At 32.8% G+C, this 13,296-nt stretch overlaps 1 protein-coding gene across 1 annotated transcript in view; it reads left to right on the forward strand.

The window, feature by feature from the left end:
• Window positions 1-5,667: 5,667 nt before the first annotated feature.
• Window positions 5,668-13,296, forward strand: part of rhcgb (Rh family, C glycoprotein b) — a 20,501-nt gene continuing 12,872 nt past the window's right edge. Inside the window, exons 1-2 of the mRNA XM_056452113.1 lie at window positions 5,668-5,954; window positions 11,649-11,841. Coding sequence (XP_056308088.1) covers window positions 5,732-5,954; window positions 11,649-11,841 — 416 coding nt within the window. The 5' untranslated portion in view covers window positions 5,668-5,731. The remainder of the gene's footprint in view (window positions 5,955-11,648; window positions 11,842-13,296) is intronic.

Raw genomic sequence — 13,296 nt, forward strand, 5'->3', positions numbered from 1 at the left:
TCTTGTTGTGCGATAATATGTGAGATCATGTAAACCGGAGGTGTACAAAAAGGAACAACTTATTGTGATGAACACTGTCTGGTGAAGAGCCGTGTGCTCGAAACGATACACGCCTTGTATCAGCCTTTTCAATTTAATAAATTGGCATTTTTGGAGCTTTGGTGTTGCCGCCGTTTTGAATATATATTAAATGCAGTTGGTAAAATTATTGGATTCTCGGCAGTAGATTTCTGTGCATTCTGACCTAAAGCTACGCTGTCATTTAATGATGAACAAACAGCAAACGAAGGAATCATTTAGGGCTCTTTATTGGAAAAATTTTACACCATAAAAAGCGAGTAGAAAAGTGAGTAAACCCATTCTTACTTGGAACATGTTAACTCAAGTTTTATAATTATATAACTATAACTATAATTATATAACTATAACTATAGTATGACTATAATTATATAACTATATAAATTTAAGTTTTTTAGTTAGTTTTCTCAATTATTTAAGTAAAGTCAACAAGTCACAATGTAGTAAAAATAAAAATCAATGTACATTTAGTTAATACAGTGAAAAAAGGTGATGATATTTGATTACTTGATTCAAATTCTGTATCATATGCTATTGTTTTTAATACAATGCATTGTTTTTTTGGTGCTACTATAGTTTATAATACGTTTTAGCGCTGCTGTATACAAGGTCATTAACTGTGCCATGTGGGTACAATGTCAAATAGTCAATGAAGATAAGAAATGGTCCGTTGTGTCCCTTTCTAAAAATAATATGGGCTGCTGGAATTACACCATGACCATATGAAAGTATTCACAATTACAACGGGAAACACTGAAAATTAATGGTCTAGTTCATGCATACAAGCCTATTTTCTGTCAGATAAATCAGTAACAAGTTCAACTGAATGACATCCAACATGTCAGTCCCTGGAGAAGGAGAAAGATTAAAAAACACAATCATGTGCCTTATGTAGCCTACCACTGACAAAGCTGGTGAAAGACTAAAAACTTTGCAAACGACTGATAATATAAGTGCTACATAACATTCAGAATATATTTCGTATTCAATTTTTGCATGTGGGTTCATTAAAGTGGTATGACCAAACTTGAGGAATATGAAAACAGGACAAAAGGCTTGAAGTCATTTTCATAATTATGGTCATTCTGGCATTGGTGGTTGGTGGATTCTTCTGCACAGCATTATGGGTATTGTAGTTTTTTCAGCAAATCTGTTATTTAATTATGGTGGCTTGAAAAGCCAGCATACTGTTATCTATCTTAAACTTATTATTATTATTCTTCTTCTTCTTCTTCTTCTTCTTCTTCTTCTTCTTCTTATTCTTCTGAGACTAATTTCTAAGTGTATCTCCTCCTAGGCCTTTCAAGCTACATACTTCAAACTTTCGTCAAACCTTCAAACTGGTCTGACTCGGGTTGCTATATCTTTTCTAACTGATCCGACTTTGGGTTTTCCGAAAAAACGACCCAGAAAAATCCCAAAAGTCCCATTGACTTAACATTGGGTCAAACTTTGTGAGCTCATAACTCTGCATCAGACTGTCCTACAGACTTCTAACTGGACTCATTTAACTCAGTCTAGCCAGCAGCCAAAAACTGATGACTTTTTAACTTACTAGCCACTCCCTAGCAACCACTTACAGCACCCTAGCAACTGTCCCATAGACTTCCATTGTAAAAGACTCCCATTTACTTAACATTGGATCAACCTTTGTGAGCTCATAACTCTGCATCAGACTGTCCTACAGACTAGAGTCTGGCCTCATTCAACTCAGTCTAGCCAACAGCCAATCACTGATTACCTTTAAACTTACTAGCCACTCCCTAGCAACCAATTTCAGCACCCTAGCAACTGTCCCAGAGACTGTGACTAGCTATTCTAATACACGCTAACAGTTTTAACATCCTACTGACATGCTAATCTTGCTAGAAAGGTGCTAGCAACACGATAGTGACATGCTAGTCATGCTAGTAACATGCTAATTCATGCTAGAATCATGCTAACAACATGCTAATTCATGCTAAAAACAAGCTGATTCATGCTAGAATGATGCTAGTAACATGCTAGTTACATGCTAATTAATGCTAGAATCATGCTAGTTACATGCTAATTCATGCTAGAAACATGCTAATTCATGCTAGAATCATGCTAACAACATGCTAATTCATGCTAGAAACTTGCTAGTAACATGCTAATTCATGCTAGAAACATGCTAGTAACATGCTAGAATCATGCTAGAATCATGCTAGAAACATGCTAGTAACATGCTAATTCATGCTAGAATCATGCTAGTAACATGCTAATTCATGCTAGAATCATGCTAGTAACATGCTAATTCATGCTAGAATCATGCTAGTAACATGCTAATCCATGCTAGAATCATGCTAGTAACTTGCTAATTCATGCTAGAATCATGCTAGTAACATGCTAATTCATGCTAGAAACATGCTAGTAACATGCTAATTCATGCTAGAATCATGCTAGTAACATGCTGATTCATGCTAGAATCATGCTAATAACATGCTAATTCATGCTAGAAACATGCTAATTCATGCTAGAATCATGCTAATAACATGCTAATTCATGCTAGAAACATGCTAGTAACATGCTCATTCATGCTAGAATCATGCTAGTTACATGCTAATCCATGCTAGAATCATGCTAGTAACATGCTAATTCATGCTAGAATCATGCTAGTAACATGCTAATTCATGCTAGAATCATGCTAATAACATGCTAATTCATGCTAGAATCATGCTAGTAACATGCTAATTCATGCTAGAATCATGCTAGTTACATGCTAATTCATGCTAGAAACATGCTAGTAACATGCTAATTCATGCTAGAATCATGCTAGTAACATGCTAATTCATGCTAGAATCATGCTAGTAACATGCTAATTCATGCTAGAAACATGCTAATTTATGCTAGAATCATGCTAATAACATGCTAAATCATGCTAGAAACATGCTAATTCATGCTAGAAACATGCTAGTAACATGCTAATTCATGCTAGAATCATGCTAGTAACATGCTAATTCATGCTAGAAACATGCTAGTAACATGCTAACTCATGCTAGAAACATGCTAGTAACATGCTAATTCATGCTAGAATCATGCTAATTCATGATAGAAACATGCTAGTAACATGCTAATTCATGCTAGAATCATGCTAGTTACATGCTAATTTATGTTAGAATCATGCTAGTTACTTGCTAATTCATGCTAGTAACATGCTAATTCAGACTCGGCTTTTCAAGCCACCATAAAGTTTGTCCTCAAACTTTAATATCTAGTTGTTAATGCAAGCAAAGTGGAGCTCACAACAGGTGTGTCTTTCAATGTTTATCAGTTATTGTTAAAAAATTATTTTGAAATCAGGAATTAACTAAAAACTGCCATTTATTTAGACGTTGCTTTCATTTTGGACAATACCAGTTTCAAATTAAATAGTTTATTTCGTAACGTTTGTTATAACTTGTACAATGTAGATTAATTTTGATAGATGATAGGCCATGTTAATCTATCATAATGCCTATCATCAAACATTTCTTAAAGCTAATAATAAAAAAAAATAGCCTCTTCGTGGAAATCAGGAAGACGTAGCCAGCGGTGGATTTGGGGACCCTAAGCAATTCCAGCTATAGGGCTCAAAAGTCCTAAAGTGCACCCTTTCTACTTTTATTTCATTTTTTATTTATTTAACTGTTTTTTACATCACTCAAACTTCTTTTTTATGTTTTATCTTAATGCAATCTCTACATTTTAAATGACGATTTTAAACTAAAAAGTATAAATTTGACTGCTCCGTGATTGGGGATACATTTGTGCAGATGTAATATTTTATTTTATAATATTATTATTGCATAACATTACATTATTATATTAATATAACATTTTATTTTATATCACATAATATTTAATTGCTTTAAAATTGTATTTGTTTGACTCTCACCATACAAACTATGATAGAAAACAGATATTTATTGGGGCCCCCAGATTTGCTGGGGCCCTAAGCGGCCGCTTACCTCGTTTATTGGTTAAATCCGCCCCTGGACATATAGCTCTAAGTTTTGAAGCCATCCAAACAGGGCCGGATTTAGTCATTTGAGCACCCTAACCAATTTGAGCCTTGGGTTTTGGAGGTCCTACAGTAATATGCACACTTTGTATTTGTATTTATTTATTTAGCTGTCTTTTTCTTATATCACTCAGTCTTGCTTTCTACATTTTACTTTAACACAATCTCTACATTTTAAAAGATTTCTTTAGATCTGTACATTTGCACAGATGTACTAATTAAGATAAATTTATTTGTTAAACCCTTATCCTATAAAATATTATAGAAACTTCTAGCTATTTATTGTGTGCTTACCTCGCTTATTGCTTAAATCTGCCCTAACATTCAAATAATTTCCCGCTTAAATTACATCATAGTGTGTGATGTAAATGCATGCGCCAGAAAACGGTTGTTGCTAGATCAGATATGGTTGCAGCCAGAGGTTAACGAAAATGATTTATATTATTTATTACATTTCCAATTAATTGTATTTTATTACAGTTTTATTATTATGTACTGTTTTTATTAAGCAGTAGTTGTGCCGTGTATTATTTATGTTATCAATTAAATGATCCATTATTTGTATTTTTAACACCTACCCTTACCCCAACCCTAAACCCAACCGTAACAGTAACGTTAAAACAGCAGTTAGGCCCAGTATTATTTATTAAATTACCCAATAAATTGTATTTTTTAACGTCTACCCCTACCCAAACCCTAAACCCAACCGTCACAGTAACGTAAAAACAATTGTGCTGAGTATTATTTATGCTATCAATTAAATTGCTCAATTAATGGTATTTTTTAACCTCTACCCCTACCCTAACCATAAATCCAACCGTCACAGTACTGTAAAAATATTCATCGTTATACAGTGTCATAAAAATGCTGCTATAATGATGTGCAAATCGTGTTACGACCATAGACTGTAAAATATAGGTTACGACCGACCGTGTATCCCAGACTTTACCCCAGAACGCGTTTTTCTTAACAAAAGTTAGCATCATACTGCAGATATCCATAAAACAGACATATCCAATCTTACTACAGTATAATTATAGGAATAATTTTCACAAAACTCAACTTTAAAAGTTTTTAAAAAGGTAAATGTTCATTATTTGTCTGGCAGCTTCTGCCCGGGGAATGTTAGACACCCCCATTTCAAAATAACAAATGGTTTAGTCGACGATGAAAATTTGAAAATGTGACTGCTTTACCTGAGTAGATTTATCCGTCGTCAGGCGACATTTCTCAGCATGTCTTGATAGTGAGATCATTATAACGAGTTCTTTTTGTTTGTTAACTTAATTATTGACTTTTAGCTTAATTTTTTTAGTATTAGTTGATTAGAAGTGTAAACATACCGTGAAAATTGATGATTATTATAATAATAATAATAATAATAATAGTGAATGTAATCCAGTCTTGGTTGTTTGGTGAGGTGTTGTATTGTGATGACCCCACCATGTGATTGGGGACCCAGCATTCGCTTCTATGCCCTTGAAAGTGCTTTTTTTCTTTCCTCAGGGCTTCGAGTGGGCGAGGTTTGGTGATGCACACACCTCCGCGCTCCCGCTGCCTTTTAAAAGTGCCCCAGATGCGCGTCCACAGCTCCAGCAGCATCATCTGACATCATCAACTCAAGCTGTAGACATGGGCAACTGCATCGGCTCCAGGGGCATCTGCGACCGGCCAAAAAACACCAACATCAGACTCAGTTTACCCGCAGTGTGCTTCGTCTGGCAGCTGTCCATGATCATACTTTTCGGGGTGTTTGTGCGGTATAATGAGGAGGCAGACACTCACTGGGTTTACACGAAAAGGGATAAAAACATAACAAGTGATATTGAGAATGACTACTACTTCAGATATCCAAGTAAGTGCATCATTGTGTTATAACTATTATTAAGATTATTGGTATTATTATTATTATTGTTTATGATTAATAGTATTATTATTGCTCCTTTTATTATGAGTTACAGTAAATAACAATAATCCTTGGATGTTTTTATTACATAATATATTGATTTCTAGTTATTTAATCGATTTGAACAAATAAAGTTAATTGTTAATTGTCTATTTAAAAGTTATTTTTAATTTCTTCTTTGTTTTACACATTGTATCATTCTTATTTAAAAGTTCTAGAAAATATGTAAACATCAAAATATAAATTACTTCATTATTTAAGATGCATACAAATTAAATATGTTAAATGTTTAGCGGTAGTATCTAATTTTCTATTCAATATTCATAAATGTATCATATTTTTCTATGATATATGTAATATTGTGGTATAATGCACATATGTTATATCAATCCGACTTCTAAAAATATTTTCTATTTAAAAATGTATTAATCCTTTTTGTATAATGCTATTAAATATATTGTACTCATTGAATTCTTTGCGAAAATGTATTATTATAATATGTTGGCATAATATCCACATCTAAACTATATCCACCTCTATAATAGCTATATATATCTATATTCTAAAATTTATAATTGCACGTTTTAAGATTATTTTTTTCATTCGGATTAGTTTATTTTGGACATGATTTAGTTATTTTTAAATGTTCTAGAAAATTTATTGTACAGTAATTATGTGTTTTAAGTCTGTTTTTCTGTGCTTTATTACTCAGTAGGGTATACTTTTTAATAATCAAATAAATTTATCATACAGTAATTATTTATTTAAAGTTTTTGGGGGCTTTTTTACTCAATATCTTACAATTGTTAATATTTACATTTTCTGAAAATTTATTACACAGTAATTGTGTGTTTCAAGTCTGTTTTACAGTGCTTTATTACTCAATATCCTATAATTGTTAATATTTAAATGTTCTACAAAATTTATTAGACAGTAATTATGTATTTTAAGTCAGTTTTTCTGTGCTTTATTACTCAATATACTCAATATGTAATTTTTTTTTTTTAACAATCTTTTTATTGAGATGTAATAAAAATATGCCAATATAACAGCGCAATCATATTTACATCATTGTTTTCCATTTAGCGGAAAAGACAAAAATAATGGGGAAAAAGAACAAAAGCAGAAAAAAAAATTACAAAGGGAAATGAAAAAGGGGTGGGGGGGGCACCAGATGTTTCAATTAGTAACAGATTATTTTAGAGAAAACATGAAGAAACGAGGACGAAATTGTTGAAACTACAAATATATAGATGGCATGTACCAAATCATCAATATGATGATGCCTTGTTTAAACAAATCCTTGGAAATAGGGGGAATATGTAAATAGGCTAAGTCAATGTCAGTTTATTTAATCTTTTCCTGTTTCATTTAGCAAATTGCTGAAATTTGAATTTGAAATAAGATATATAAGGGGTGTCCACATTTTTTCTAAGGCTGTAAGTTTGCCTTTTAACATGAATATGTTAGTTTTTACAAGTTCTAGAAAATTAATTATACAGCAATTATTTGTTCACATCTGCTTTATTACTCAATATGGTATAATTGTTATTTAAATGTTCTAGAAAATTATGTGTGTGTATACACATACACTCTCAGAAATAAAGGTACGAGAGCTGTCACTGGGGTGGTACCTTTTCAAAAGGTACACATTTGTATTTGAAGGGACCATATTGGTACCTTAAAAGTACATATTAGTAACTAAATACTTTAAGAGGAACACTTTTGTACATTTTAGGTACTAATATATTCTCTTGAGGTACTAATAGGGTCCTTTTAGGTAAAAAAATTGTACCTTTTGAAAAGGTACCACCAAAGTGACAGATCACATACCTTTATTTCTGAGAGTGTAGGCCAAGTGCATTTTTTTCAATTATCTACAATTTAATTAAATTATATTGTTGGTATAATGTCATGGTATATTCTAAATTTGATATTACTAATTTGTCTGTCTTTCAGTTTACACCCTCAGAAATAAAGGTACAAAATCTGACACTGGGGCTGTACCGTTTCAAAAGGTACTGTTTGTTCCTTTAAAGAAAAGGGACATTATTACCTAAAAAGAACAAATGTGTACCTTATAGTACCTTAAAAATACAAAAATGTACCTTATAGTTACTAATGCACAGCAATAAAGTACAAAAATGTATCTTTTAAAAAGGTACAGCCTCGGGGACAGCTTTTGTACTTTTGTTTCTGAGAGTGTACAAATGCATCACCGTTCATTGGCGGTCATGGTATGGTTTATCAGTTGCTGCATCTGTGAGCTTTTCTTTTGCCATTGAGAACATGCATTCCTCCTCATACACATGGGAACGTAATTTTTTACCCTTTTATTGCGTATGTGTGTGTGTCTGACAGGTGGTACAGTGGGAAGTAGAGGGTTTCATTGCTGTTTGATTATGCAAGGATCAGTATCCATTATCATCTTTTCATTCATTTCATATTGAGTTTGGCATTCCTCCGGTGTGTATCAATCATCTGGTCAGATATATTCAGATATGGGCATTTCCAGGGATGTATATGAACTCAGTGTTGTTTGCAGACTGATCGGATGTCATTGAGATGTAATATAAATCTGATAGAGGAGCTCATCTGGTAGTCCTGCCAGTGTGATCTCCTACCTGTGTTGTGATGTTATCACGCAATGATATGCTTGATGTAGCGCAAAAGAAGGGTTAGTTAGCAGTGTGAGATTTGATACTGCTTATTGTGCCTGAAAACAAAAATATCAGAGTTACTTGACACAAAGAATGTTCTTTGTGTATAAATAAAGATTCCAGACAACTTGTAATATATCCAGGCAGTTTTATTTAATCTTTAGACTGATTTCTTCTTTCGGAGTTCTTCATCATTAGTTTAGAAGTATTTCAAGGTGAAGCATCACAATGTCCTAGTGTTTTTGGAAGGTTTTTGCTCTATATAAAATTACATTTGCTTGTTTTTTGATCTATATAGGTTGACTGTTTGCCTGCTTTTTTGCTATATATATGTTAAAACATATTATATATATTCTATATGTAAACATTATCCAATATAGATAAAAAAACAAGCAAAACGTGATTAATTAATTATACAGTGCCTTTTGTTTGTTTTTTGGTCTATATTGGATGATGTTTGCGTGTTTTTGCTATTTATCTCAATTTCTGGCCGTTTTTGCACTATGTAGAGTGACAGTTGACTTGGTTTTGCAGTGTTTATTGTACACAGAATGTGCCTGATACCAAATATATAATTAATTACTTGCCACAGAAAATGTTCTTTGTGTATAAAAACAGATCCCAGATTACTTGTAATGGATCCAGTCAGTTTTTTTAATCTCTAGACTGAAACCTGGAGGTCTTTATCAACAGTTGAGAAGGATGTTAAAGGTTAAGCATCACACAAAAAAGTCCTTTTTAATTGGATGGTTGTTGCCCTATATAAAATGACATTCGTTTTTTTTATCGATATAATAAAGGGACTAAGCTGAAAAGAAAAAGAATGAAGATCACTGTTTGCCTGCTTTTTTGTTATATATGTTATTACTTTTTGTTTGTTTTTTGCACTATATTGAATGGCAGTTAACTTGTTATTGCTATATATATATATAATATAATATAAATAAATTTCTGGCCGTTTTTACACTATATAGAGTGACAGTTGACTTGGTTTTGCAGTGTTTATTGTACACAGAAAGTGCCTGATACCAAATATATAATTAGCTACTTGCCACAGAAAATGTTATTTGTGTATAAAAACAGATCCCAGATGACAATAATGGATCCAGTCAGTTTTTTAATCTCTAGACTGAATCTTGGAGGTATTTATCATCAGTTGAGAAGGATGTTAAAGGTTAAGCATCACACAAAAATGTCTTTTCTTTTTATTGAAAGGTTTTTGCTCTTTATAAAATTACATTTTATTTGTTTTTTGATCTATACAAGATGTTCGTTTGCTTGTTTTTTGCTATATATATGAATTTGCAGTTGTTTTTGCATTATATAGAATGACTGCTGGGGTTTTTTTGCTGTGGTTTTTGTACACAGAAAACATCCTTTGTGTATAGATTCCAGGCGACTTCTAATGGACCAAGACTGTTTGTTGTTTTTTTATCACTAGACTAAATCCTGGAGCCCTGCATCATCAGTTTCAAGGTGAAGCCTCACACTATACCAGAACAAAGGACAACCAATGAGAAATGGAGGCTTGTTAATTTCTGGAATACATTTCATACTGATGATATCCAGCAAGATAATTTTCTGTGTGTAAATAAGGGCTTCTTCTGAAAGTATATCTCATTGTGTTGTTGTCATGAGCTGAGGTTTGTGGTATCGCCAGCATCTATATGTCCTTGTGCCTGTATTGTGCGTTTTGGTGTGGAAGAAAATGTGCAGCATAGCCCTCTTCGGGGAAACTGATGTGTTTGTGTTGTTACTTTTCATCTCACGCTAGCTGCACCATTGACCCGCGTCACCGTATGTCACTCATAGGTTCAGATTACATTATGGCATTAGAGTGCAGACAGGGTGATGCAACTGGATATTTCTAGTAAATAGACATTTTGGCTCAAATCTTATATCTTCATAGCGGTAACAGGTTTTTAAAATGAGTTCTGAGATTTGAAGGATTTATTTTAGGTAAAAAGATTAATACCAATATTCCTGTTTTTATTGGATCAGTTGTTTTGGTGTGTTTTTTTTTCTATATAGAGTTTTTTCCTCTATATACAATGGCAGTTTGCTTGCTCGATGTTTTTGCTATACATGGAATGGTAATTAGGTTTTTGTGGGGAGGAAATAGTTTTTACTTCATATAAAATTACATTTTTGATCTATATATGATGACTGTTGGCTTGATTTTTGCTTTATATAAGACAAAAAATAACTTTTAGGGTTTGTTTACTTTTGTTTGTTGTTTTTGCACTATAGGATGACTATTTTTGTACTATATAAAATAAGAGTTTGATGATTTTTGCACAAATGTTCGATTTCCAATGGCTTTTATATATATATAATATACAACATACAGGACAACAGTTTACCTTTTGAGGTAGATTTTTTGATATACTGTAGTAAGATGGATGGTTTTTGCTCTATGTAGTACAGCAATAAGTTTACATTTTGAGTGGCTTTTTCCCTATAATACAACAATCAGTTTGTTTTTTGTTTGTTGTTGTTGTTTATTTTGTTATTGTTTATTTTGTTATTGTTTTGTATAGGATGACAATTTTCTTGTCTTTTTTTTTCTCGGTTTTGCACTATGTAGAACTCCAGTGTATTTTGCTCTTTATAGACTTTATATAGGAAAAACTTTTAATGTGTTTTGATTGGTTTTTTTGCTCTAAAACATGATGTGAATTAACCAATACTAATAGGAATGTTTCTTGACTACTAATTTAACATATTGACGTGATTTATGATTGGTTACAAAAATTCAGCATTTCCATCATGGATATTTTTAGTAAATTTTTATTTTTTAATATATAGAACAGTGTACATGACTGTTTCAGAAATATTTGTGCAAGAAACAATTCGTTTAAAGACATCTTAATTGACATAATTGTCATGGAGTAATATTAGGTGTTCAACTCTGAGTATGTTTCTGAGTTTTTGCACTGTTCACTATTGTTTTAAATGACTGAATTGTGTTTTTTTACTGCAGGTTTTCAGGATGTTCATGTCATGATCTTTGTGGGCTTTGGGTTCCTCATGACCTTCCTAAAGCGCTACAGTTTTGGTGCCGTCGGATTCAACTTCCTGATAGCTGCTTTCGGCCTCCAGTGGGCTCTTCTGATGCAAGGCTGGTTCCATTCATTGGACTACACTGATGGAAAGATCAAGATCGGTATCGAGAAGTAGGTTGCTTTTCATTATGGACTTAACTAAAGTTGCAAAAGAGTTCCAAAATTCATTTTCAGACTCATTTACACTGTTTGACAAATATTTAAAGGGACTCATTATGCCCCTAGGTGATGTCCCCAGAGTGTGTATGTGACGTTTCAGCTCAAAATACCACAAAAATAATGTTTTATAACTCTTTGAAATGGCCCCTTTTAGGTTTTGATCCAAATTGTGCCATGTTGGTGACCGTCGTTTTAAAGTCAACAGAGATTGTGCTCTTTTCAAAAGAGGGTGGAGCTACAAATGCCTGTGTGTTTTTAGGTTGTTGATCAGATCAGATACGGTTGTGGCTGGAAGTTAATGACAATTATTTATATTATTTGATATTCTGTTAATTGTATTTTTATATTGTATTATATATTGTAATCAGAACTGTTTGCTACTTTCTACAAAAGACTTGAACTTGGACTTAATTATCAACCAACACTTCACTGTAATTTGCGTACAGTTATTTCTAAATTGTGTTAATTGTATTTTTAACGTCTACCCCCACCCCAACCCTAAACCCAACCGCCACAGTACTGTAAAAATATCAGTTATTGATATACAGTGTCACAAAAAATGCAGCTATATTGATGTGCGTATCTGCAGCTGTATCCTATTTGTATCCTCATTGCTGCTCTTATAGTTGTGTAAATTGCTTCCTTGTCCTCATTTGTAAGTCGCTTTGGATAAAAGCGTCTGCTAAATGACTAAATGTAAATGTAAATCTAGACTTTACCATGTTTTTATGAAGTGTGATTATAAAATATGCAATTATTTAATTTCTTATCATTCGAGACTGGCTATATTTACAAATTGATGCCACACAACTGTGTTTAAACTGCTTATAAAATTTATTTTTGCATAATAAGTTTATTTTAGGAACCAGCAAGACTATTTTCCAGACTATTTTCATAGTTTCGTTTTTGGATGTGAACTTACTGTTACAAAAAAGGACAAATGTAAGACAAACCAGTTTGTTGTTGACCTAAAGTGTTGTTTCCCTGTGGGAATCAAGGATTTGTTATGCATTTAAACAGTAATTAGAACAGCAGTGTTAATGATCTACAAGATCAGATGCAGGATGTAGGCACTACTGTTTATATTGTAATCAGAACTGTTTGCTACTTTCTACGAAAGACTTGAACTTGGACTTAATTATCAACCAACACTTCACTGTAATTTGCGTACAGTTATTTCTAAATTGTGTTATATTTACTCCACAATGGTGGCATTTCTGAAATGGGATTTAATTGTCTTGACTTCAATGCTGGTAAGAAGGTGCATTAATGCATAACCGTATTCGGCGAAACTAGGAGCTAAAGTGGGTCAGCAAACATTACAGTGGGGGAAATAAATATTGAAGTCGTCACCATTTTTCTCTGAAAACATATTTTTAAAGGTGATGTTGACTTGTATGTTTCACC

This window comes from Danio aesculapii, chromosome 25, assembly GCF_903798145.1.
Source record: "Danio aesculapii chromosome 25, fDanAes4.1, whole genome shotgun sequence".
Taxonomy (NCBI): Eukaryota; Metazoa; Chordata; class Actinopteri; order Cypriniformes; family Danionidae; genus Danio; species Danio aesculapii.